This window comes from Hypanus sabinus, chromosome 30 (assembly GCF_030144855.1).
Source record: "Hypanus sabinus isolate sHypSab1 chromosome 30, sHypSab1.hap1, whole genome shotgun sequence".
In the NCBI taxonomy this organism is placed as follows: domain Eukaryota; kingdom Metazoa; phylum Chordata; class Chondrichthyes; order Myliobatiformes; family Dasyatidae; genus Hypanus; species Hypanus sabinus.
The window spans coordinates 17,193,911-17,220,522 of NC_082735.1; the positions used below are offsets into that span (position 1 = coordinate 17,193,911).

A 26,612-nucleotide genomic window follows, 5' to 3' on the forward strand; every position below is an offset into this window, starting at 1 on the left:
TCTGCACTCTGTTATTTTTTTAACCTTGCTCAACCTCAATGTCCTGCGTAATGAATTGATCTGTACGGGCAGTAGACAAGACAAATTTTTCATTGCACCTTGGTGCATTTGAAAATAAACTAATTTACCAATTTACTCAGTCTTCTGTCACCATCTATTTATCCAAATCCCTCAGAAAGGTATCTATGAAACCTGCCTCCAGCACATCCACAAGCAGGTTCCAACCATGTGAGTCAAGTGAAACAGCTTTTCCTCAGGTCACTATTAATTCCAATCTCCTTAATCTCACATATCATCCCTTCTTCATCTTTGGAAGGGAATAATCAGTCGATGCTTCAAGCCAAAATATCAGTTGTTAATTCCCTCCTTAAATGCTTCCTGACCTGCTGAGTTCCTTCAGCAATTTTCACGTGTTGCTCAAGATTTCCAGCAACAGCAGAATCTCCTGTGTTCCTTCATCCTTCTTGGGTTCAAAATCTAAACCCTTCCCAATAACATTGTGGGAGTGCCTTTACAAGAGAATCTGAAATGATTCAAGATGATACCCCATCAACACCTTCTCAGGTGCACCAGGAATGACCAACAGGCTTGCCAGTGATACCCACATCTCATAAGTTAATTAAAAAAAAACAGGTCTTTCCATTTCCAATATTTCTTATAATTATGCTCCATGTTTATGGTACTTCCCCATCTCTTTCAGGATGTCCCACTTCACCTTACTACCAATGAAACTAGAGTCTTGTCACAGATGCAATGGGATAAATGCAGCAAGGTAATTATGCACAAGTTCCCACAAACAATAACCTGTTCATGAAACATAGAACACACAGCACAGTACAGGCCTTTTGGCCCACAATATGATGCTGACCCTATAGCTTACGCTAGGATCAATCGAACCCTTCACTCCTATATAACCCTCCATTTTGCTAACATTCATGTGCCTAAGAGTTTCTTAAATGTCCCCAAGAAATTCTTAAATGTCCCTAATGTACCTGCTTCTACCACTACCCACAGCAGTGATTTCCACACCCACCACTCCCTATATCAAATACCTTACCTTAAAATTATGCCCCCGTGTTCCTACTATCATCTCATCACAATACTGAATGTAAGTTAAGTATTGACCAGAGCATGGAGATTATTTTACTGATGTTTTTCATAAATATGCTGCATTGGATGTAAACTAACAATTATTTTGTTCTCCTTTAGATTAGTGTATTGGATGACAACAATTTCGAATATCTGCCTGGCCCTACCACAGAATTGTGTGGTGGGGTAAATCTGCTCCAGAAGATAGGTGGGCAGCACTGACGCAGTATTAGAACACCAGCCCGCGTTTCTGCGGGTTGCAGATGCCAGAACCTGGAGCAGTGCAAAGGGGCGCCGGAGGAACTCATCTGGTCTGGTACCACCTACGGAGGGAAATAATATTCGCTGAACCCTGACAGCGGCCCTTCTGTGCTGCTACATTTTTTGTGGTCAAGATCGATAAACCTGAGATCCAGAGGTTACGCAAAAAAAATAATTGCTTTACGCTGTCGTTCCATAGTGTCCCATTCCTGGAAATCGGTGGTAATTGCTGAAATGTTGCCGAACGCAAGGGAACTCTTCAGAATATGACATTGCATCGGGCTTAACAGGGGAAGTCAAATCCACAAAACGGGAATCAAAACAGATCTGAAACGCGGACTTCCGGATTTCTCTCGACTGTTTGGTCTAGTGAGAAGGAGGAAGTTCAACTCGAGGCGGGGAACTGTTTGTTCTTCAGTGTAGACATTTGTCGTCTCCTGGCAACATAACCCTGTCATGACATCACGGGATGGGAGGGACCGGGACGTATGTGTATATAAAATAACTTGTGAGTGCCTTGCTGCAGTTTGGCGAACAGGCAGACTTAGGTGAAACTGGAATGCGCCTTCCAGAACGATTACATGGGGAGTTCGACAGGCAGAGCTTGGTAAGTGTGATTTAAGTTTCCTCGCCGAGGCGAGGTAACAAAACCAGTCACTAGAGTGATTATACCACCTAAGACTGCGCCTTAAGAAATGACATGACGTGTGAGTTGGAGTTCGCTGTAAATCCCAGTCAAATAAGACGCGGTCGCTCCGCAGTGTTAAGAGACTTGATTTCGGTGCGATTTCGGATGGTATATTAAGTCCCCAGCAGGGAGTGAGTGCTGGTAAGCATGCGTTTCACTTCGGATCTGAGGTTTCAGGTTTTGGGCGCCAACTCTTACTTCAAGTATAGAGGAAGGGTGTTAAAAGATTTTTTTTTTAATTAGTAAAATTGTGACAAGCTCCTGTCAAAGAGAGTCTGTGAAAGGTCTTAACAGATTTTGCCAACCGCACATCCAGGCTGGATGCCTTTGGAGGAGAACCCACTCAATTCACTAGTTATTAGAATAACTAGTTATTCTAGAATTATTAGAATATTGCGAAAGAAATTGTGCCGTGCGCTTCGTCGTGAAGGTGGTGGTGGGGGGGGGGGGGGCTTCAAACATGACGCAGTGGGCTTATCTTTGAAAATGAGATAGAAACGAGAGTTTGGAACATATTAATCATAAAAAGTGTATAATAAGGGTTCAAGTGAGAAAATCAAGGAAATTACCCACCCACCTCCCCTGAACGCTTGAGAACTAATGTTTGTGTGGGTCTGAGTCTGAGTGTTATTTTTATCAGCCACTGAAATCCCGGCGGGGTCAAATGTTCTATGCTTAGTTTCTGGTATTGGTTAGGTTAATCAGTTCATTGCCGAGCCAGCGGCATGTGGAGCTCGGTTTCACCAGTCAGCAGAGGCGCACTGTGCAAGCGGCGGCTGAGGTGAGTCCTGGGGGAGAAGGGTCCGGGGTGAGGTGGAGTGAGCCGAGAGGAGCTTTGCGCCGACCGTAAACGCCAATATGGACAGGTTGGGTCGAGTGTGCTGATTATTGAACAGTTCTATGGTAGTTTATTTCTTGTGCTATTGTTTGAAGGCTGTCTTTTTTTTTCGCAAGTTATGTAGTGCGGTCCTCGTTACCCGAAACCGAAAATACAAACATTTCTCTCTTCATCCCCTCGTCAATTTTTCTTCCAGGATTTAAAAAAAATAGGAGTCAGGTCAGGAAAGAACTTACTGAGTCAATCACCGAATAATCCACCGTCCCTTCCTTCTTTCCAGGCAGCGCACACAAAATGCTGGAGGAACTCAGCAGGCCAGGCAGCGTCCATGGAAAAACTGTACCGTCGACGTTTCGGGCCGAGACCCTTCAGCAGTAGAGTAGCTTTAAAAGGTGGGGGAGGAGGGCAAAGAGAAACACGAGGTGCTAGGTGAAACCGGATGAAGTAAAGAGCTGGCAAGTTGGTTGCTGAAAGAGATACAGGGCTGGAGTGGGGCAGCCTGATAGAAGAGGACAGAAAGCCATGGAAGAAAGAGAAGACTGGGGGGGGTGGGTAGGAGCACCAGTGGGAGGCGATGGGTGGACTAGAAGAGGAGGTTGGGGGGGGGGGAGAGAAATGGATGCACACACAAAACAATCAGTATTACCTTGTCACTTTCTAATCAGGAAAGGCCCATAATCAAGCAGCTTCCTCACTTCACTACCAACCCACCCCTCATTCCCTTCCCCTACCCCATCCCCTCTTCACTCTTCTTGGATTCATTAATTGGAGAGAAATGGAGAGGTGATAATTTCTTTCATTCTCAGTGTAAATCGAAGACATTTATCATCAGCATATTCAGTTGCAGTGCAAAATATAAATTAGGCAGTACACAAACATCAAGGAGAAAATGTTACCCTGGATCCAGAAAGTAAGGTGAACCCTGGTATCTTCTAATTCTAATGCAACTGGAACTATGGGCTAGAATGGGCATCTTTTCTGGCCTCACTTGCAATAAAACAGCCATTGCATTTAACAATGCCCACCTTTCTCAGTGGGAGGTAGGTGCAGGCTTGACTGAGTTTGCGGCAAGGAGAGTGAGTGAGAAAGAGGTTTTGTATGATGATCAGTACAAATGGGTTAAGTCCGTAATGTTAGCAATACAGCCTTAACTGGTAAGAAACTTGTTGCCTTGAACCTGGATGGAAGGTGATTGAAGAAACTAGAACCTCAGTGGTAAACTGCAGAGGGGCTCCAGCATGGATGTGTTTCTGAGGAGACAAAGGATGGATGAGAAAACTGGGATTGAGGCTTCGCTTGCAGTCTGTATGTGGGTAGCAGTTAAGAAGGGATTGAATCTTTTCCAGTCCCTCCTCCCATGCTGAGGGGAAGGAAGGATGTCAGGAAAATTGTAATAGGGATGAGGAGGAAAGACAAAGAGGCCAGGAGATCAGTGAGGATAATATGCTGCAGGAAATCCTAAAGAAACTCAGTCAGGTGGAGGTCCTCCTGCAAGTCAGGACATACTGAGTAAATTTAAAGAAGATGTTAGTTGAGTATTAAACTTTCATGTCAGTTTGGTGCTGTGCAACTAAGATTTTCTTGTCCCAGGAATGTCTAATCACAGCTTCCCAGGAAAACTTGGTCCAGATTCCCCTGCCCAAAAAGGAGCATTGCACAGGGATTGATATCCTCTGTTGTAGCATTGGCGTGATGTTACAAGAATGACTCAGGACATGAGGCATCCATACCAATTTCTAGAGTGAAACTCAGTAACCCAGAAACGGTCATGGTTTCATTTTGAGGAAGATCAATTCGAATTGCATAACGATGCAAAAAAAAGACATGCTTTTGAATTCCCTGTACCAAACAAGCTCACATGCAGTTTTTCTGCTCTGAGGGTTGTTCAGCGACTCAAGCAAATTCAGTGTTTTGTCTGTCACTGCAAACTCGGGGAAAGTGGATCAGTAACCTTTCCTGGTCATAAATCACCTTCTTCTTGTGACTGGCTCATTTTTGGCCACTTAGACATTTAACTGAATATTTAAACATATTTAACATATTTAAATCCAGTAAAAATCCAAAACTGTGAAAATGAAAATTTGCAGCCTAGTTGGTTTTGTTTCTCTCTAGGAAGCCCTAGATTGGAAGTTATAACACCTTCTAAATTTTTAAGAGAAATTCAATCACTAATCCAACAGAAGGAAGGGAAAATGTTTTGCCCCTTAATGGCACTGTTTACTACTTTAATCAATTGTGTCCTGTTGTGTTAATTATCAAGCCTGGGCACTTCCTTCTTTCAGAAACACTGTTGACAGTTTGTCTTACCTTGGGTTCTTGTTATGTGTATGCATAAGACTTCAGTTGAACCAAAGCTCTGCAGTAGGACTTGAGGAATCACTGAAGCTAGTGTACTTTTAAAGTAGTAGAGCACAAACACAAGCTGAAGAAGGGCATACGGAAATACTGAGTTCCAAAGGTGGATTTTCAGAGGGTCTAAAGGCCAATATATTGGAGAAATTTTGAGTTCCTCTTGGCTCAGTGTAAAAAGAAAGAAATTCTTCGACAAGTACACCTTGTGACGCAACTTCCCAGAAGGGCAATTCAGGAGTGCTGTGGTATAGTTTTTCCAAATATGGACATCACTGACATTATTGACAATCCCTACTTTCCATCAGAAGAGAGGTAACCTACTCTCTTAAACCATTACAGTCCTGGCCATCCCAATGCACTGCAAGGCAGAGAGTTTCATGTTTAAGGCCCAGAAACATGAAGGAAGTTTTAAAAGTTAATTGTCCCAGAAAACAGGAAATTGGTTCTGCTAAAATGAGTAACCTGAGAGTTTGTTTGCATATAAATAGAGATTTTACCTTTGCCATTTCCTTGTCGTCAGTAAGAAGGTCACAGATTTCTTAAATGCAATCAAACTCGAATCTCTAACGTAAATAGTTTTTAATGGAATAACGGGTACAGTCATTTGGCTCCACTTGTGCTATAAAATCATTTGGATGTAAAGGAAAAGATCAAGATGGTGTTCGTTACCCTGCTGCTGGAACAGGACATTTTGTTTGCATGTCAGTCACTACACTCTTTAAACAAAGTACTGAAAGTGCGTTGAGGCATTTTATACCATATAGTGACCTTTACTATCATAGACAAGCAATAATGGGCAAAGATCATTTACATTGTGTGGCGTAGTGAAATAGCCAAGTTAACTACACCAGCCAATCAGGACTGCAGTGCACCTAAAAAGAAGTTCAAGGTCACAATTTCCCAAAGAGGCTTTCATTAACCAGCTGCTGTTGAAAATGTGTAGCAAGATTGCCAAATCCATTCAAAATATGTAAAATCAGAGGCTTAAAGCAGGTGAGGCGACACTTCACCTGTGAGTCTGTTAGGGTCATCTGCTGGATCTGGCGCTACCGATGTGGCCTCCTGTGTGGTGAGATTGCTTCGCCGAGCGCCTGCATCTCCCAGTGGTCGCCCATTTTAATTCTGTTTCCCATTCCCATTCTAACGTGTCTGTCCACGGCCACCTCTACTGTTGCGATGAGCCCACACTCGGGTTGGAGGAGCTGCACCTTGTATTCCGCCTGGGTAGCCTCCAACCTGATGGCAAGGACATCGATATCTCAAACTTCTGGTAATGTTCCCCCACCCCCTTTCACTATTCCCCATTTACCTCTTTTGCCTTGTCTCCCTACCTGCCAATCACCTCCCTCTGGTGCTCCTCTCCTTTCTTCCATGGGCTTTTGTCCCCCCCCCTTCAGATTCCCCCTTCTCCACCCCTGTATCTCTTTTCCCAATCAACTTCCCAGCTCTTTACTTCACCCCTCCCCACCCTCCTCCTGGTTTTACCTATCACCTTGTGGTTCTTCCTCCCCCTACTCCCACTTTCTTAATGCTCCTCATCTTTTTTTCCCACTCCTGACGAAGGGTCTCTGCTTGGAATGTCAACTTCACTCTTTCCCATAAGTTGCTGCCTGGCCTGCTGAGTTCCTCCAGCATTTTGTGTGTGTTGCCTAACTTGTATCCTGTTATATTAGAGCATAATTTAAGATGAAGTAAATAGTTTGACTGAATAATACTTTAATAAAAGATTAGGGCAGGAAGCTAATCTGGCAAATATGAAAGTCAATTGAGCTAATTACTGTAATTCAACTTTGGAACAAAGTGTGCTATGATTAATATATTGCATTATGCAAACATATGTTAAGATATAATGAGTGTTGAAAAAATCATTGGGTTTCCTTGTTCCTGGCAATAAATCCTTTTTTTGGAAATACATGCGAGATAGGTTTAAAAAAAATATTTAAGAAATTGGCATCAGTCCTAAACTTGTCCTTGACTCACATGAGGTTGTTTCTCAAGATAAGAGCCCATGGTATTACAGGAAAGATACTAACATGGATAGAGCATTGGCCGATTGGCTGGACACACAGTGGAAATAAAGGGAGCCTTTTCTGATTGGCTGCCAGTGAGTACTAGTGTTCCACAGGGGTCTGTATTGGGACCGCTTCATCTACATTGTATGTCATTGATTTGGATGACGGAGTTGCAGGTTTTGTGGCCAGGCTTGTTGCCGATATGAAGATAGGTGGAGGGGCAGGTAGTGCTGATCAAGGAGGGAGTCTGTCGAAGGACTTGGACAGATTAGGAGAACGGGCAAAGAAGCTGCAGATAGAATACATTGTCAGGTAGGATATGGTCATGCACTTTGGTAGGAAAAAATAAATTCTCACAGTATACATTGGCACAGCTGAACCCAGCTGCGGAGGAACAGCAGATACCCATGTTGAGACAGAATTAAGAGTCTTACACATAGGAATTCAAATAGAATATTGGTGGCTCGACCAAGTCACAGCATGAGGTGAGTTACTCTCAAAACAAAGACCCCGTCATAAGGACTACTTAGGAGTCCACTTTAAATAATCACTGAATGCAGAAAACCCATGACAGTCAAAATCAACTTAATGAGATTAAACAAAGCACCAAGCATGAATGACACTTGTAAATCAGCAATTATAAATGAAGGTGCTCATAGAGACCTTGGGAGCCCATTGCTCTCTTGGGAATCCCGCATGAGGACTTCCTAAAGATTAATTTGCAGGTTGAATCAGTGATGAGAAAGGGAAATGCAACCTTGGCATTAATTTTAAGCAGGCTAGAATATAAAAGCAAGGATGTAATGCTTGAGGCTGTATAAGGCATTTTGTGAGGCCTTACTTGGCATATTGTGAGCAGACTTGGGCTTCTTGTTTAAGAAAGGATGTGCTGACATTGGAGAGGGTTCAGAAAAAAGATTCTGAGATTGAAGGGTTTATCATCAGAGGAGCATTTGATGGCTCTGAGCCTTTACTCATTGGAATTTAGAAGAAAGTGGTGGGGGGGGGGGTGGGCAGAGAATCTGATTGAAACCTATCAAATTTTGAAAGATCTCGATGGAGAGGATATTTCCAATGGTGGAGGAGTCTAGGCACAGAGGTTACAGCCTCTGAATAGGGAGACAGCCATTTAGAATGGAACTGAGGAGAAATTTCTTTAGCCAGAAGCTGGGGATTCTGTGGAATTTGTTGCCACAGGCAGCTGTGGAGGCCAGGTTATTGGGTGTATTTGTGACAGATGTTGATCGCCTGTTGACTAGTCAGGGTTGCGGGGAGAAGATAGGAGGATGGGGTTGAGAGGGAACTAGATCAGCCATGATGTAATGGCGGAACAGACTAGATGGGCTGGATGGCCTAGCTCTGCTCCAGTATCTTATAGCCGTATGATTTAAGCAGTCTGCTGAATTTTCATCGGTAGCCCTCATGCAATGTATTTTAATTGCAAAGGGCTTGGGTGCCCTTTCCAACAAGTTTTGGAAGCGAATCTGATTGTTTTTAGTCTCCAGAAATGTCTAATTTGTTTGCTGAGCAAAATAAAGACTGAAAACCTTGCATTTATACTGAACCTCTCACAGCCACAGGACATTCCAAACTACTTTTAGCCAATGAAATGCTTATTTGACGCTGTAACTGCGGTAATGCAGGAAATGTGGTAGCCAACTTGTATAAGCTGATATCCCGCAGACATGACAACTTATAACCAGGTACGTGCAATTAGAGAAAATGAGACTTTGATGTTATCTGCTATGTAAAACAGTGCAACATTATTTGCAGATGTGCCATGCGTCACAAAGCTGGTTCCTCTTCCTGACTGATGTCAATGGTGCTGCAAATTCAGGGTTGTATTGAGATGCCGTGAGAAGAGCTGATTTGCTAACATGGACTGCATTAACTTGTAAGCTATAGGGCACTTCGGAGCACTGGGGAGAGGTCCTGGAGGCAGTGCAAGTGCACTCTGATTGCTGTGAATGCAAGGCACAATGCAAAGAGATTTGTTGTACAGCCATGCTACTTGGTAATTCATAATAATACACATTTCTGATAATCAGAATAGCTTCAATTGAGTAAAGCAGGCAAGTTTGCTTAAACATAACTCCAATGGATTTGAGCAGAATGGGGGATAATTTTCTCAGTAACCATTAGCTTTTCATAAGTGTTCTGGACCCAAAATGAGGCAAAGATGGCCATTCTTTTTCTTTTTGCCCATGTATTTTTTTTAAACTTGCAGTATCTGGTTATTCAACATTTACCGAACCATAGTTCCATATTAACAGAGCAGGTGAAAGTTTAACTTTATTTGATAAGAAATTGCAAGAGTTTTGAGTCATTTCCCATAGCGAGTTTTTATCTGACTGACCTTGTTCAGCACAGCTAAGTAACTTGAACCCAGTGGCCCTACTCCTGTCTACAACTGGACAAATGTGAGCTTTCCATTTTGGTCAGGACAGCTAACTGCCATGACCAACCTCAGTTTTCTGCATTCAACAACACCAATGTGTATCTCTGTGTTTCTTTCTAGGATTTAGCTTTGGAGGAACGTGGATTTTACCCACAGGAGAAAATGAGTTTGGCAGAACATGCCCAGTGCAGCCATAATTCCTCCTTGGACTTTCCCTCCTGTGACAGAGCTATCCTAGCTGATCCTTCTCATGGTACAAGGACCTGTCATACCAAGTCAAAACTGAATTCCAGTGAAGTCTATTCAACCAATGATTGGAAAAGTAATAGTTCAAGGGAATCCCAAATAGCCAATGAATTACAGGCAGAAAATGGCACCAGCAAAGAGTGTGGGAGGTCTACGCAGAGTGAAGCAGACTCTACTGAATTACAGTTGAAAATGGAATTTTTTCGTAAACTTGGTTACACCTCAGAACAGATCCATGCGGTGTTTCAGAAAGTGGACAGCAATGCTGATACCAACACCATACTTGGGGAGCTAGTAAAGGCAGAAGGGCCCGTGGAGAAGGATAGTACACAAGAGGAGGAACCAATATCTGTCCTGGTGTCTCGTGGCGGCCCTTCGATCAAGGTTCCAGCTGGCGGGCCAGCGAAGGAAGAGGTCCAAGAGCAGAAAGCCAACTTACGGACAATTGTTATAGATGGCAGCAACGTTGCTATGAGGTAAGATGTATTGTTGTGTTTTTTTTGAGTACTTGTGCTCAAAACATTTGGGAATGTGCTGCAGGCAATTCCCAGCCTCCTGCAAGTATTGCTGTGGAATTTTTCCTTCTACAGGTTTCCATTCCAGTTTGCTGAAATGCGATTGGGGGGGAAAAAAAGGTTTTATCTGTACTGAACTTACTCCAACAGTGAGTTAGTGGGGCTGAAGCTCGCTGGGGGGAAATAAACAGCAGCAGTCATGAAGAATAAGGAAAAAGAATTCCAGAATGTTCTGAAGCAGTGTGGCAAGCCTTCCATAAGTACCACCTAGTTGGGAAGGACACTCGAGATGTTGTAGGAACTCAGTGTGTCAGGCAACATCTCGGGTGCAAAATGGACAGTTGATGTTTCAAGTCTATCTGCCTCATTTCCATCCATACCTGTTGCACGATCTGCTGTTCCTCCAGCATCTTGTATGCGTCACTACAAATTACAACATCTGCAGTCTCTTGTCTTTCCCTTACTTGATTATCATATGAGCTGACACCAGAACTGAACCCCTTGTGGAACTCCAAATACTTCATTATCTAAGTGCCAAGAAGATTATAGGTTAAATTAATATGAGCTCTATCATTTGTGAACATTACAAAATAACAAATAAGTTCCTGTAACTCGCTGAGATTACAGGAACTTAATTCTTCCCGCTTCTTGGATCTTTAATCTATCCTACCCTTTTCTATTGACTCATGAATGACATGCACTTTCATCCATAAAACTTTAATGAATCATATGCAAATAGTCCTGTATTTCCTTCTAAGGGGAATTTTCTGCCAGGTCTGGCATGGTCAGCAAAACAGAAGGTATTGTTTTTTGTCACCAGATACCACAAAAGATGATCTGCAACTGGAGTAGTTCCAGGGAGAATGACTAACAATTCATTGAAGCCTATGACAGTCACAGTTTAGAGGTGGAGTTGGAAGCAGTTTGGCTAGATGAAAGGAAAGTGGGATATAAGAGCGTTTCTTTAAGGATGGTGCATGAGTAAATGCTTAGTAACAGCTCCCAAACACCCCAGAATATTCCTCCAAGATCTGCAGATTCCACATACTGGAACAACGTCCATTGGCATGGTGACAAACTCTTTCAGATGACTAGAGTACTTATCATTATTCTTTCCTTAACACTGAGCCAAATTCTCATTTCCCCATCCAGCAGAACTGTGGAAGTCCATTTACTGCAGAAAGTCCAACATATAAATAGAAAGTTTTATTGAGCTCAATAAACTCATCAGTTGTAGGGAGGCACATCCAACCATTTTATGTTTATTATAATCCTGCTGGATCCCGCCAGGGCTTGTACCAAGTCTTTTGCCATTATTCATGAAAGGATCAACAGATTTTTTTTTATTCAGCACGCTTAGTAACTGCCTGATTTCTTTCTGGTGAAAGTTACGTGGCCTCTGAAGAAGAGACCTTCACAGTCTGGGAGCTTTAATCTTCTCAATCCAACTAATAATGGCCTAGCCCCATGTTGGTGACTCTTTCGCATGCCAGCTTGACTTGTATTTTTTTCATCTATTAATTTTTTTTTGTTTTATGGATGTGATCTTCATTGTCAAAGTTTCATGAACAAAGTGGTTAGCTGGGTAATTTAAGGGTCAGTGCAGAGCAAGAGTCACATACAAACCAGAATGGATGAAGATTACAGATATCTTCCCCAATGAAGTAAGGTAATGGAGGATGTTACCGAGACTGCAAGACCTGAGTAACAAGTAGGGGCTAGAATAAGGATACTCAAAGATTCACGAGGATGTTACTCAAGTCTGCCCGTCCTGGTAACAAGGAGAGGCTGGGATTTTTTCCCATGGGAGTGCTGGGGTAATAAAGGAACTGAGGGGCAACTTCTTCACACAGAGGATGGTGGGTATATGGAGCCAAATTGTAGAGGCAGGTATGATTACAATGTTTAAGAGCTATTTGGATATCTACATGTTTACAAGTTAAGAGGGCTATGGGCCACACACAATCTAATAGGACTGCCTTGGACAGATACCTTGGTCAGCATATGAGTAAGTTGGTCTGAAGGGGTTGTTGTCATGCTGAACAGCTCTATAATGGGTTCATAACCTGGAGTCCGCAGACCACTCGGTTAATGGTAAGGGTCCCTGCCATAAACAAGGTTGGGTAACCCTGCTCTATAATTATTGATTCATGTTTCTTTTGCTTATGATTTCAGATGATTAATTGACTTTAAGTTTCTGGGCTGTGAAATGAATTCCGGTCTGTAGATTGTTGGTTCAGTTACTCATTTAGATTAATTGCTGTGCTGCCCAAGACCACTGTAAATGTCAGTGTCTTGGACTACTATGGGCAATTGACAAACTAATGTGATATTATGACTGGATAAGAATCAGCAGTGAAAGTCAGTATTTTCTTATATCTGGCATAAAGTCCACAAGGCCTGTTTTCATGTTGGATTTTTGTAATTGGTGGAGCACCAACCTATTGATATTACCTGACAAACCAAGTCAACGGTAATAGGCCTGTGGCAGCGGCTCACCAGCTCTGTTGAAGTGAGACACCTGGAGGTGGGAGGGTAGTTGACCCAATGCTGAAGCAGAAGGTTTCAAGGAAGAAAGGAAAGTGGAGGGGCACTTTCAGATTCTCAGTTGGCTGAATTTGAAAGTCAACAGTCAAGGATGGAAGAACGTTGCCCTTGGTTTGAAGGAGAGTGGATTACCCAGGATACAAGGGTATTTACAGAGGGAGAAATAGGTGGACATGAAGTCATGAGGGGGAAAGTCAGATATATTTGGATGAGCACACCTGAACTTTGACACTGGAGAAAACAACAATTTCTGACCTTTTGGTCCCTTCGAGCTATAGTCATAATCTTCCTACAATCTACTATTACTCACTCTGGACTCCACATTAAAATGGGTCCACATTCTGCCCTGTTCTGTCAGTTCTTAGGATGGCTTTGCCCTGTTGGGAGGGTAAGGGTTCACATTGTGCAAGCTGTTCAATTGGACAGTGATTTAGTATGACCGTTGGTACTTTAGATGAATCCAAGGCAAATTCCTCAAGATAGTGGCTAAGGAAGCTGAGGGAGGGGGGGGGGGTGGAATTTAATCCTCACCTCTTGTAGGTTAGTAATTATTTGAGTCGGCTGAAAAGGGTTCTGTCCCAGATGGAAATAATGTTCATTTGAGTGGGTATTCCCTTCAATAAGGAAATTAGTGATCTTGGTGATAACAGCAGCTGCTTATTTAGAAACCAATGTAATTATAACTGTTTCCTTATTGTTATCCTGCCAAAATCAAAAGATTACTACCTTTCTTTCCTGTAGGGCAGACAAAATGTTTAATGTGTTTTGTTTCAGTTCTGAGTATAACATTCCTGTAATTGAATTAATGTCATACAGCACTAAAACAGGCCCTTGAGCCTATTGAATCTGCACAGGGGCAATTAAGCATCAATTCACTATAAATCTACACCTTCCATTTTTGTTCTCCCTCATTCCCATGAACTCAGCCCTTCCCCAGATTCTACCACTCTTCTATACAATTGGGACAATTTACAGTGACCAGTTAATCTGCCAACCCAGAATCTTTAATGTGAGAGGGACACCAGGGCATCCGGAGAAAGCCCACATGGTCACAGGATGAATGTGCACACTTCATAAGGATAGAACTGGTGTCCAGAATTAAACCTGGGACACTGGACCACAGAATGCCATCCCAAATGAAACACTGCCTCTGAGGAAACCTCTTAAGTCTCTGGTTTAAAAGCTGTGGTTAAATATATTGAGCTCGACCTACCAGAGATATCATTGGCACCATCCCTCTGGGTTGCTGACATGGCCCAGCAGAGCGTGGATTGTTTAAGCCTAGGCAGCTGAATGCTCTCAGAGAATGGCAGTAAGACCAAGCCTTTTGGACTGATGGTTTACTGTGTTCAGAGCCATTGAATCTTTGTGAGCACCTTTGCTGTTGAAAGTGTACTACAGAATGAAGATCAAAAGTTATTTATTACCTGCATCTCCTACGATTATAAACTTAAAGCATAGGCATACTGTAAAATTCAATTAATTAAAATGAGCAGAATAATAAAATTGTAACTAAGTACCTTTTTTGCTGTAGCCAATGTTTGACATTATCTTAGTGGAGAGTGATGCACAAGTTCTGGGCAAATTTTGTGGCCCATCAGCTGGGAAGTCCATGGAAAATCTATTGCCATGCTGGTTTCCATGACAACCCTACCATTACTGCATAGGGGTAGCAGCAAAGGCCTTCAGGCAATTGATGTTACTGCAATCCCAAAAGCTCACACGTGGGCAGTGATATATGGGTAAATCTAAGCATTAGTGCTGGCTTTGGGATGGTACACCAGTATCTTGCACTCGGGAAGCACAGGCCACGATAGATAGAGGTCAAGGAGCAGTTAAATTTCACGAAACACATGTCAATGATGGAGTTTCGTTCAACTTCCTGCTGTGGCTATTCTGCTGTGTGACAGAAAACCTCAAGGAAGTGTTTCTGTGGTGCAAGCTGTCATGTTAGCAGCTGGAGCCTTCATTCTGTTGATAATGCCCTTATCTCAGCATGTCAGAAAACAATGGGTTCAGCTTCCACTCCAGGGACTTTGGCACAAAGTTTAAACAGGCACATCAGTACAGTTCTAACAATGCTGCAGCTTGGAGGTTGCTTCTGTAAGGTAGAATGTAACTATCCACCTGGGAAAAGTAAAGAAATCTTAAAGACCAGCAGAGACCTCAAGTGCGATGGCTGGTCTATTTTCCTCGGTCACTAAATATCTCCATTTGTCACTATCCTATTTGTGGAAAATAATTATGTGATAATTCAACACTATGTAATTAGCATTAAAACCCTAACTACATTTGTTTTAAAGGGCTGTAAACATGTTTGGCAATAATGAAATCTTGCCTGTTTTCACTATTGTAAACCTTGAACTTTATAGTAATACACAGAACATGCTGGAGGAATCCAGTGGAGCAGACAGAATCTATGGAGAAGAATAAATGGTCAATATTTCAGGACTAGAGCCTTCATCAGGACCCTTTGATTCCTGCTGAGTCTTGGCCCACAATGTATTTTTTATTCCTCTCAATAGATGCTGCCTGATCTGCTGAGTTCCTCCAAAATTGTTGGCTTGTTACTCTGGATTTCCAGCATCTGCAGAATTTCTTGTGTTCTTGAATTATATAGTAGTTCACATTGCAAGTGATTCACAATATTCTAATCATTTTGATGATTATGCATTATTTTCCCCTGTCAAAATTTGGCTGGTATGAAAGCAACGGTTGTTCCTTTACTGAATGAGCATCATGGTTCAATAAATAATGGCATGTATTTCAAACAGAGGTTGCATTATCATTCTGTTCCTCACTTGGAGAAGGACTTCATGGAAAAACTTAAGTTTACACGTATTGAATTGGTTTGCATTAATTAAACAGAAGATACTGGAAAGATTGAGCAGGCTGTGCAGCATCTGTGATGAGAGAAAGGAAGTTATCTTTTCAGGTTGAAGACCTGTATCAGACACTGTCTGAGTAATTCCTGTATTTCAGATTCAATTTGTTGGCAGGGTGGGACATCTCTGTGTTATTATAGCTGCACATTGCTTTAATGGTAAAGGGTGAGAATGTTCCACGTTGGCTCCAAAACAGAAGTTCTTGCTCTTATGCTGACAATGGCATTTAATCAGCATTTGACTATTTTTTTAAATGAGGGTGGGTTAGCATAATTTTCCTCGGGTTCAAATAGAGAAGACTTTCAGACCTTGCCATTGACTACCTGAGTATTTCAGCATCAGCTGAATTTACCAGTACATGACCACACCAGAACCTTGATGTGTTCACGCCTAATCAGAGAAAAACAAGGATTAAGCTTGAAACTTTGTGACTTTGCATGCTATTGCACAAACCACAGCACACATCGCAGCAGATTTCTGTAAATGTATTTGCTGAATAAAATTGAAAATTGAAATTTGATTAAAATTTTGTTTAAAACAATATAACTTCCATAAATTTATTTATAGAAGCACGTGCTTTTGCAGTCACATAAACCCACAAAGGAATCTCTGTTCATGTGATAGTGCATTTTCTGTTATCTAAATAAATGTTGCTTTCAAGTAAGCAATATTTGGTTAACGTACATCCAATTCCAGCTACATTGTTGGTAGGATCAAAAGTATAAAATTGCCTGATTTCTAGGTCAGAAAAAGTTGTGACCAAACTTAGAATAAAAAAAAACTAATATTTTATGCCTGAGGATTATACATCATGGTCCATGAAGGTTTATTCCTATTATGCATCAGATTGACACATAAATGGCAGGGATTAATTGGCACACAATAATATGATCTAATGGCCCAGATCCAATGATTGAAAATCTTGTCATTCAGACAAGCATGGATTTATGAAAAGGTGGTCTTGGAGAAACTTTTGAAGCAGCATAATTTGATGCTCTCAAATATATACATTGGCATTCTATCCTGGAAATAATTGATGTTGACATACATCACAGTAAGCATACGTGAGTTTCTAAGAAACCAACTGAGTCATCCATTTGTATGACGAGTCTGATTTTCCTTTGGAACTTAAAACTTGTTCAGTCCCACATGCCTGAAGTTACTAAAGTTTGCAGCCTAAAGTAGCCCCTACTTAGTTTCCAATGTCCATTACTGCTGGGGTTATTCATCACTCCATCTGTCTCTGTAACAAAGCAGAGGGTGCATTAGTGCATAGAGTGCAGAGCCAGATGGACTTAGTAACTTGCCTGTCGCTACCTGGTGTGGACTCTGCTGCTACCAGCCGCACATCTCACACTAGGTATTAGAATGAGGCATGAGGAAATCCAAAATGCAAGCTATTGCTTAATGCTTTCTCCTAACTCTCAGGAGTAAACTTACTAAACCTTTATCAGGAGACCATAAATATATTCCAACAAGAGCATGGTACATCACAATATTAAATGAAACACAAAGGTTCTTGCATTTTGAGAGGACCAGGGAGCTGACAAGATTACAACTCCAGGCGACCCAAGAAAAGCAATTGCCCAGCATATAAAAATAGCCAAGGTACAAAAAAATCAACAAAACTGAAACTGAGAGTTTAGAACTTCCATTAAAACTTATTTTTCAGTTATTTGTGATTATTGATGTTGAATTTCTTGATTCTGATCTTTCATGATGAGCACAAGATTTAAATTATTAATAATTTGGCTCATGGATATCAATACAGCTGAAACAACAGTAAAGCCATTAAATTCCAGTGAACTATTCAAAAATAGTTAAAAATGAAAGTTAGTTTTATTTGTCACATGTACATCAAAACTCAGTGAAATGTATCATGCATCAAATTAATTCCGAGGATTTTGTGGACAGTGCACGAGTGTTGCCAAGCTTCCAACAACGACATGGTGTGCTCACAACCCACTAACCGTGACGACCATCTTTTGTAATGTGAGAGGAAGCCAGTGCACCCTGAAGAAACCCATGGGGATAATGTACAAAGACCTTACAAACAGTGGTGATAATCAAACCCCAATCTTACTGCTGCCCCAGTTGACTAGATTTTGTCAGTTGCTATCTTCTAGTCCCTGAGCCCTCAATACCAGGTAAATGTCATATTAATTGTAGAGTAGTGTCATATCCTTGAAGACTACAAAGCTTGTCAGAATTTCTAGACTTGTAAGGCATATCATCTTATTCTGGATGATTTTTTTTTATTGCAGTCATGGGAATAAAGAAGTCTTCTCTTGCCTTGGAATTCAACTGGCAGTCAATTGGTTCCTTGAAAGAGATCACACAGATATTACTGTCTTTGTCCCGTCTTGGAGGAAGGAGCAATCAAGACCAGATGTGCCAATCACAGGTATGCGGTATTCCGATTGTATTCCAATTTCACTGCAACAGAATCTCCGAGTGATGGATTATCAATGTTGCGAGGAATCTTTTCTACCACATCAAAAGAAGGGAGCAAATTACCAGGAAACTAGTTACTAGTTATTTTGTGTCCTTGGTCTACAGCTTCATAGATGGAAGATAATATTAGGGAAGTTTCCTGCTCTCTTTTACTGTGCACTCGGTAACATGTAAGGAAGTCATGCTTGTATAACCCTTCACTAGTCTACATTTACAAAAAAATATAGTGAATTAACAGAACTTAGTTATTTCACAATGGTGGTTACAGGTGTTCCAGACACTTCACTGTTATTAATGGGAGCTTGCTGTAGGGACTTGGACTACCATATTTTCTGTATTATGTATGTGACTACATTTCAGGTACATTGGTGTTGATGGTATTGTGATGTCCTAAGGTTAGACCATTAGATCTGATATATGTGCATAAATGTAAACACTTTTGATCTAAGTTTCTGCTACAGTGAATGGTTTAGGCATATATTTTCCACACTCTGTGTAATCAGGAAAGAATCCTGTATAGTTGTCTAGGACCCATATCTGAAGTAAAGTTCCTTGTAAATATGAAAATGGAATCCAATACCTGTTTGAGGTCCCCCTTTCTACTATGCGTTTTCTGGTACTTGGGAGCCAAACCTTTGTTTGTTCACATGCAATTTAATCTGCTTTTACTTTTCTTTGCAGTCCATCATTAGGCCAAATTCCCACTGCCTTCAAAGGTCTGCCAACCATTTCAGCCATTATACAATACAAGCCCTCTTTGTATTCACATGTTCTTTTAGCTTCCATTGCTGGTCAACAGTCCTGTTACTTAAATATACCACCCTAACCATGCCTTAAGCTGGCTGGTGGTGTAGATGCATCCACACCGGACCTGGTGGTTCTAGGTTCGAATCCAGCCAGCTCCTTGTATATTTTCAATCCATACTCTGGTTAAGCGTCGAGCTAGCAACTCGGCCTCGTAATAAAAAAACAAACAGAAATGCCAGAGAAACAGCAAGTTTGCCTCCCAATGCGTCACAAAATTCAGAAAAGAAAAGCAAAACCATAACCTTGAGTTTAATCAGCATCCAATTTCTTTGCCCTTCTGTTGGCTGGGGACATTGGACAAAGTCTTTGACAGAATCCTTTTTTTATTTAAAAAGTAAACTTAAAGCAGTTTTCAATGTCAAACCTCAACATAGTAACAGAAGTTACTGTTTTCTTCCATTGCTGACTGAAAATTTAATCTACAGCTGGAGAATGAATGAAACACAAACTAAATTACTAAGATTGTGTTACTGCAATATAGGTAGTGTTAGGTTAGCGTGCAACATTTATAACATTAAGTGGATTTCATCTCAGTCCCTCAAGTTCAGTTGCTTGTATGATGGGCAGATGTATTGCTCAAAAGGAGATCCATAGGTATATGTTTCTTAATTTTTTTTCTCAGTGGTAACTAAGCTGACAATAAACCCTTCAGCTACCTGCCTGCTGCATTTTGGACTTGTATTTTCAATAGTCCCATTTCATATCAGAGCATGTATACAGTGTAGAATCCAGAACTCTTATTCTCTGTAGACATCCATGAAACAGAAGAAAAACCGCAAACCAGCACAAGCAGCAGCAGAAGCCTCAACCCTCCCCCTCCAATTTATTCCAGCAGAAAGCCTCAGCACCCACCACTCACCTAGCAAGACTCCAAAGAGAGACCATGATCTGCAGTCCAACAAAAACTATTCTGTACGTGTGTGAGAGAGAGAGAGGGGTATCAGTCCTTCCACAGTAAAAGGGAAGACAAATAGCTTGCTGTTTCAATGTTAGTCTGAAGCAAGCTATTCATCTCCCCTCTCGCTGTGGAAGGACAAAAGGAATTTGAAAGGAACCTTAAAATTAGAGATCAAAGTTTTCTGAAATACTTCACTACTATAATCTCTAACTCTGTGATACAGGTATGTCTCCGTACTGTGATGCATCCATCAGAGCTGATCTCTCTCCCTCTTTTTCCTTTTAGACCAGCATTACCTCCGGGAGCTTGAAAAGAAAAAAATACTCGTCTTCACACCTTCACGGCGTGTTGGTGGGAAAAGGATCGTCTGCTACGATGATCGCTTCATAGTCAAGCTGGCGTATGAGACAAATGGCATCATTGTTTCAAATGACACTTATCGAGATCTGCAGAATGAAAAACTTGAGTGGAAGAAGTTCATCGAAGAACGTTTGCTGATGTATTCATTTGTGAATGACAAGTAAGTGGAACTTTACCAGAGACCACCAAGCACAACAATTAGATCAGCAAAGGGGAGGGTGCAAAAATGGAACTGGAATTTACATCATGCATCTCACTCCAGAACACTAGTAGGATTAGAATTGGGTAGGCAGAATTGATCTGAACATAAGATAACTAGAAAGCAATTTCACTACATGCCAAGCAATCGCTAATCTGTCAACACATTATAATCAGCAAAGGTGAGACTTGCTACTAGCCTCTCAATGGTGTTAGGTTTCAAAATGAGAACTAATTTAAACCGCATTTTGAAAACAAAGTAAGTGAATCTCATTTCAGATGACAGTGCACTATAGAAGGCAGTTCTCTGCGCCTTAAAGTGTAGGTGGAATCTATAGGAGTTGTATGCACTCTAAGACACCATGGGGAGTCTTAGAGTAATGACAGTGAAAACAGGCCCTTCGACCCAACTTGCCCATGCTGGTCTATTTGAACAAGTGCTCTTGGCCCATGAACTTTCTCTATTCATCTCTCCCCCTCAGGTTCCCATTAAAACCTGTCCAGTGGAGTTTGTTGCTTGGAAGCAATTTGCCTCCCTCAGTAGCTAATCTTCGATTTACAGAAGACTGAAAACAAAGAATGTCATTTTGATTATCAATAATGTTTGCAAGAAACAATTGATTTTAATTGTTCACATCAGGAAATAAGTTGGTTGTTGAATGGAAAGCTGAATGCAGGGTGAATTGGGCAGTGGACGGGCAGTCCCCTGATCTGGAGCAGCCTCAAATGCATTCTATTCTGTTTGAGGTTGTCTGAGTTTTCTACTGAAGTTGATTAATGGAGCTTAATGTATGACCATGACTGTGAATTTGACTCTTTTTGTTTGCATTGAACCTGTCCTGAGTTATGTACACTAAAGCAAACTGAACTGCTGGCTCAGAAACTGCTGCAGTTAAACCAAAAGTGACAACTAATAGTGTTTGGCTCGACAAATCAGTCATTCCTTTTCTTTCATTGAAATTAAATAATTAACAAGTTCTCAATAAATGGCACTGAACTCTGATCACTGAAGGAAGGTTGTCTTGTAAAACATACAGAATAAGGTGTGATCTGCAGTTAACAACTATTAAGTGCTGAACTCATAAACTTAGACATTGTTAAAGGCCACCATGGCTCTTTTGACTCTGCATCCCTTTCAGCTACATGAAAACACAATGGTGTCCCTTCGCTGCTGAGTGATATTTGTTCATCAGTTTTTGACCTTGTCCTGAAAAGCTTTTCTTTCTCAGTGCCTTCATATCACCTAATGATATTAAACCAATTGCCTGAAGTAGTTCCTTTCTGATGGTTTTTTTTCCCCCCGTTACACAGGTTTATGCCTCCTGATGATCCTCTTGGGCGTCATGGACCCAGTCTTGATAATTTTCTTCGGATAAAACCCGTGATTCCAGAGCATAAGCGGCAACATTGCCCCTATGGTGAGTACCCTGTGGCGTGCTTTGGACCTTTCCTGTAGTAATTTAGTTCCTGAGGGAGGAGTGAGCTTTATTCCTGATTTGGATTACACCAAGGTATGCCGCTTGGGTCGAATTCAACTCCTTGAAGACTCCGTAGCTAATAGCTAAACCAGCTAGGCCTAGCATCCGAGAGAGGGCCGTCAATAACTTGATCAGTGAACCTAACATTCTAATAAAGCATGGAGAAGTAAACCTCTCATTGGTGCTACATATTGTTTCAGCCTCTGCTTTTACTCCAATTTAGTTGAACTTTGCTGTATCTGTGCACTGTATGAAATGAACTTGTTAAACTTCCACCACAGAGTTGTGCACAATTAATTTTGCCTACCTATGCCCAAATTCCTTGTAGTAGCAATGGTGTTGTTTAATTGCATGAGTGTGTCTAAATATTGGGCAGCTGTACCTTTGAATAGCCTCTGGAATCAGGGATATTATGTTGCCCGACTTGTATATCTAGACAGCTAGGACAAAATATCAATGGTCAACTCTGATTGATGGAGACCTCTGATCTTAGATCAGAGAATCGGATAGAGTAGCAGCAACCTTTCATCATGCTGTTACTTCTCTCAGCTGGTTATTCAACAACGTTTGTCTGACTTCCACATTCTATTGCTTATTTTCCAACAGAGTGTACAATTTAATAATCTAAAGTCCTTTAGCCAACCATTGTGAGCCTAGCATCAGGTAGAGGTCAGATACTAAATTTTGCATATTTGGTTGAATTGTCCAGAATTTGTCCTCTGTCTCCAACATTACAGAAAAATATCAGCTGTGTTTTAATGTAGGTGCTGCTCAGTGACAATACTGCAAACTGGATAATCTGTAAAGATTAGTGCTGGCCTTTCACAGTTAAACAAAATCTTAGACTTTCAGGTGCATATCCTGAAATATGAGGACTAAAGTTGTTTTGGTTTATTTAAATGCCATCACAAGTTGCTACTTAAAGATTGTATGTTGAATTACTAATATGAAGTGCTTGGTCTCTGCAAAACTGCAAGAAATGAAGGAAAAAACCCCAAAATAAACAGTAACATACACAAAATCCGTCAATTCCTTAGGGTCTCGGCCCAAAATATTGACTGTTTATTCCTTTATATTGATGCTGCCTGGCCTGCTGAGATCCTCCAGTGTTTTGTGTGTGTTGCTCAGCATCTGCAGAATCTCTTGTGCTCTTGAAAATAAATAAAACATAACATTTTACTTTGTTATCAATATTCACACTGAGAGTCAAATGATTTGATAACAGCAACTTGTATTTGTGTCCCATCTTTAACATATTAAATAAAGCTTTAATACTCTTGTCAGAAATCAAACAAAATTGTTGCATCATCAATTAGTGGATCCTATAATAGTGGCTTCAGCTTGGTCAAAAGATAAGATGTAAAGGAAAGAGTGATCGAGAGATAGAGATGTTTAAAAAATGAAATTCAAAGCTTGGGATTTGCTCTGAATGGTCACCTTTGTTTCTTTCGTTACAGGTAAAAAGTGCACTTACGGAATGAAATGTAAATTCTATCATCCTGAGCGAATTAACCAGCCCCAGCGTTCAGTGGCAGACGAGCTCCGTGCTACTGCCCGATCTTCTCCAACAAAAAACCTCAACTCTGCAAGTGTGAACAGGGAGGAGAAAAAAGCCACTGTACAAAAACGGTTGCCATATTCTGACACTGGACCCGTAGCATTTAACCAGGGTGAGAACGGGTCTTTGCATAAACGTGGTTCAGATAAGCCATATCCGAAGCAGAATGAGATCTCCGCAGAGAGCAGTGGAATGTTAAAAGGGCCCTCAGTGTCAAGTGAGAAGTCCGTTAACTTGAATGCGGAGTGGCTTCAGCGTGTGGCCTTTGACAACAGCATGACTAATTCAACATGTTCAAGCTTGCATAAAAGTTGTGATGAAGGCTTTTCTTCTTTTGAGAAAGAATTGTCTGATATGTGGCCTTCCAGATCTCATAGTCACAATGAAGTCTATGCCATGAGCAATGAACCATATTATCTACCCACACCCAGCTTAGACCATCACCAATATAGCTACCATTCCCATGAGTCAATGCCATCATTAGGTCACTATAGTTACCCGCCACAAAACCCATCCACTGGTTCGAGATGCTGCGTCCCTATGCACAGAATGGCAATCCAGCCACATTTCAGTCTGTCCAATGAGTTCAGCTCGCTGAATTCCCAGAGGTCTCACGGTTGCTGGCCCGACTCGCACCTCACTTCGAACAACAGTCGGTCACAGAGTCTTCCCGACCCTCACGGCTGGTCAGTGAAAAGGTGTGACCAACAACCTCCAGAATCCTACTGGAAGAACAGCCAGTGGCCATCTCATGGCCACTGTGAAGAGGAGCGGAAGACTGTGCGCATGAAGCTGTGTGCCATCTTCCAGCCCCACTTGGTAGATGCTGTTATGAAGCAATATCCACAGCTTCTGGATCCCCAAGAATTGGCTGCCACTATCCTGGCGTATAAAAACCGAAACCCTAATATTTAGTATGAGGCATCAACAAAGATGTCAACACAAATGAATCAGCTCAAGTCACTAGGTATAAGTAATAATCGATACACTCCTGAAATCAATTAAGATTATTACAACATTCCTGGAGAAGAGTTCATTCAGAACACTTTTTGTTTTCTGGAGTATTGTCCGTGTTTCAAACCTTGCAATTCACTTTCATACATTAGGTATGATTTAAAAAGTTACATTATTTTCTCAAACATCCTTGAGTTTTATAATTTGGTGAAGTAGATCTCATGGAGGATTTAAAAGGTTTTGTCAGATTGGTGGTTTGTAGGTTTAAGACCAATGATTTATGTTATAATTTGTATATACTGTGTATACTATAATTGTTCTGCACTGTAAATTTTTATGGCACATGCCTTAATCCATATGTGCTTTAATCTACACTGTACATATTGTTATGTTTATCCTTTACAGGATGTACTTAAAATATACATTATTACATGGTGTGATTGGGATATACTGTAGTGAAAACAGAAATGTGCTATAATTGTGTATGCAAGCTGATAAATACTGTAATTTGTTTATACTGTACATACTGTAACCCATCCATTTCAGGTCAGTGTTAACTTCTCCTTTATGTAATTCAGGGCAGTTTCACACCTTTTACTTTTTTGTGTACTTAATTTACTTCTGGAAACTCAAGAATGTTGTTAATTCCATGTGAGTCCAGACAGAACTTGTAATGTTTCTACACACAATGTGAATTGCTTGTAACCAATGTTTGAAAAAGAATTGACTTGCAAGTCATAGTGATACACTGTAAAGTTGCAGCTTAAGTTGGCAATGTGAAACTATTGACCTGTGAGCTGAATATGTTGGTACATATTGTATCTTTACTGATTCCCAATTAACCTTATCAAGTGAATGAAGTGTTGTTCTTGAAGTCAATGCTGCAGTCAATGCTGAATAGCAATTAAAATTGGCTGTGTTGGCACCATGTGCCAGTCTGACTGTTGTAAGGGGTACTGATTTGGTTGAATTGTTATCTAAAGAATTCAAAACTACAAAATCATATGTAATGGTTTTGTTCTAGTTAAGCAAACTGCTTACATTAAAGAAATTGTAGTATAAGACATTGTAATTTGTCTTTTTTATATAAGTGATTTGCTCTTTTTATGAGTATGTTTTTGAAGTCAAGATGCATGAAGGCTTAGTGCCAAAATTTCCTAGTCCTAAATTGAGCAATGTGATCTGATGAATGATGTTTCAAGATTATTAGGCTTTAATTGTAGAGAGAATAATGTGTTGATAGGCTTTACCTACATGTATATAGCAAGCCAACAGAATCTCCCTGATTTACCATTCATGAGATTATGACATTATGAGATCTAATGACAGATTATGTAAATTTCTTTGCTGAGTGTCTGCTGCAATCATGTTGCTGATCATAGTAATTTTTTATGGCAGCCCTTGAAATGGGAGTTAGTGTATTTTCTGCTCCTGGACTTGAGCATTCCCTAATCGTGGTTGGGGTGGGGGGGAAGGAAGGGAGTGGGAAACATCTGAGAGACATTCTGTAATGATCAATAAACCAATTGTTTGGAATCAAATTACCTTGCCTGGTGTCTCATGGCTAGGTGCACCTGCACCAAAACCACCCACCTTCCACACCCTGGCAATTATTTATTGTCACATGTCCTATCCCCGTGACACTCCACCGTCTCCATTCCCAACATACTTTGCTCTGACCTGGACAATATAAGCAGCTATGTCAGGATGCTGTTCATAAACTATAGCTCAGCATTCAACATCATCATTCCCACAATCCTAATTGAGAAGATACAGACCCTGAGCCTCTGTACCACCTTCTGCAATAAGATCCTGGACTTTCCAACTGGAAAGCCACAGTCTGTGCAGATTGGTGATAATATCTTCTTGCTGACTATCAACACTGGTGCACTTCAGGGGTGTGTGCTTAGCCCACTGCTCCACTCTCTGTACCCATGACTGTGTGGCTCGGCATAGATCAAATACCAGCTATAAATTTGCTGATGATACAAACATTGTTGGCAGAATCGTAGGTGGTGACGAGAGGATGTACAGAAGTGAGATATGCCAACTAATGGAGTGGGGTCACAGCACC

General features: G+C 41.1%; 1 protein-coding gene across 2 annotated transcripts; it reads left to right on the forward strand.

The window, feature by feature from the left end:
- The first annotated feature begins 1,846 nt into the window (after positions 1 to 1,846).
- On the forward strand, positions 1,847 to 26,000 carry LOC132383422 (ribonuclease ZC3H12A). 2 transcript variants are annotated; one of them, XM_059954364.1, is made up of 6 exons: positions 1,847 to 1,957; positions 9,759 to 10,360; positions 18,096 to 18,235; positions 20,276 to 20,510; positions 21,860 to 21,966; positions 23,484 to 25,999. In XM_059954364.1, exons 1-6 carry the CDS (start codon positions 1,910 to 1,912, stop codon positions 24,497 to 24,499), a joined length of 2,148 nt encoding a protein of 715 aa, XP_059810347.1. In that variant the 5' UTR covers positions 1,847 to 1,909; the 3' UTR covers positions 24,500 to 25,999. The 2 variants fall into 2 exon arrangements, with proteins under 2 accessions (XP_059810347.1, XP_059810348.1); XM_059954365.1 differs by lacking the exon at positions 1,847 to 1,957 and adding an exon at positions 2,720 to 2,819 and having other exon boundaries at positions 23,484 to 26,000.
- The last annotated feature ends 612 nt before the right edge of the window (positions 26,001 to 26,612 follow it).

What these genes read in the sequence shown, in the direction of transcription:
- LOC132383422 (XM_059954364.1), top strand. Translation starts at nt 1,910, where the DNA reads ATGCGCCTTCCAGAACGATTACATGGGGAGTTCGACAGGCAGAGCTTG. An exon ending in GGCAGCAACGTTGCTATGAG is followed by an intron (nt 10,361 to 18,095) that starts GTAAGATGTATT and finishes TTTTTATTGCAG; the next exon opens with TCATGGGAATAAAGAAGTCT. An exon ending in ACCAGATGTGCCAATCACAG is followed by an intron (nt 18,236 to 20,275) that starts GTATGCGGTATT and finishes TTTTCCTTTTAG; the next exon opens with ACCAGCATTACCTCCGGGAG.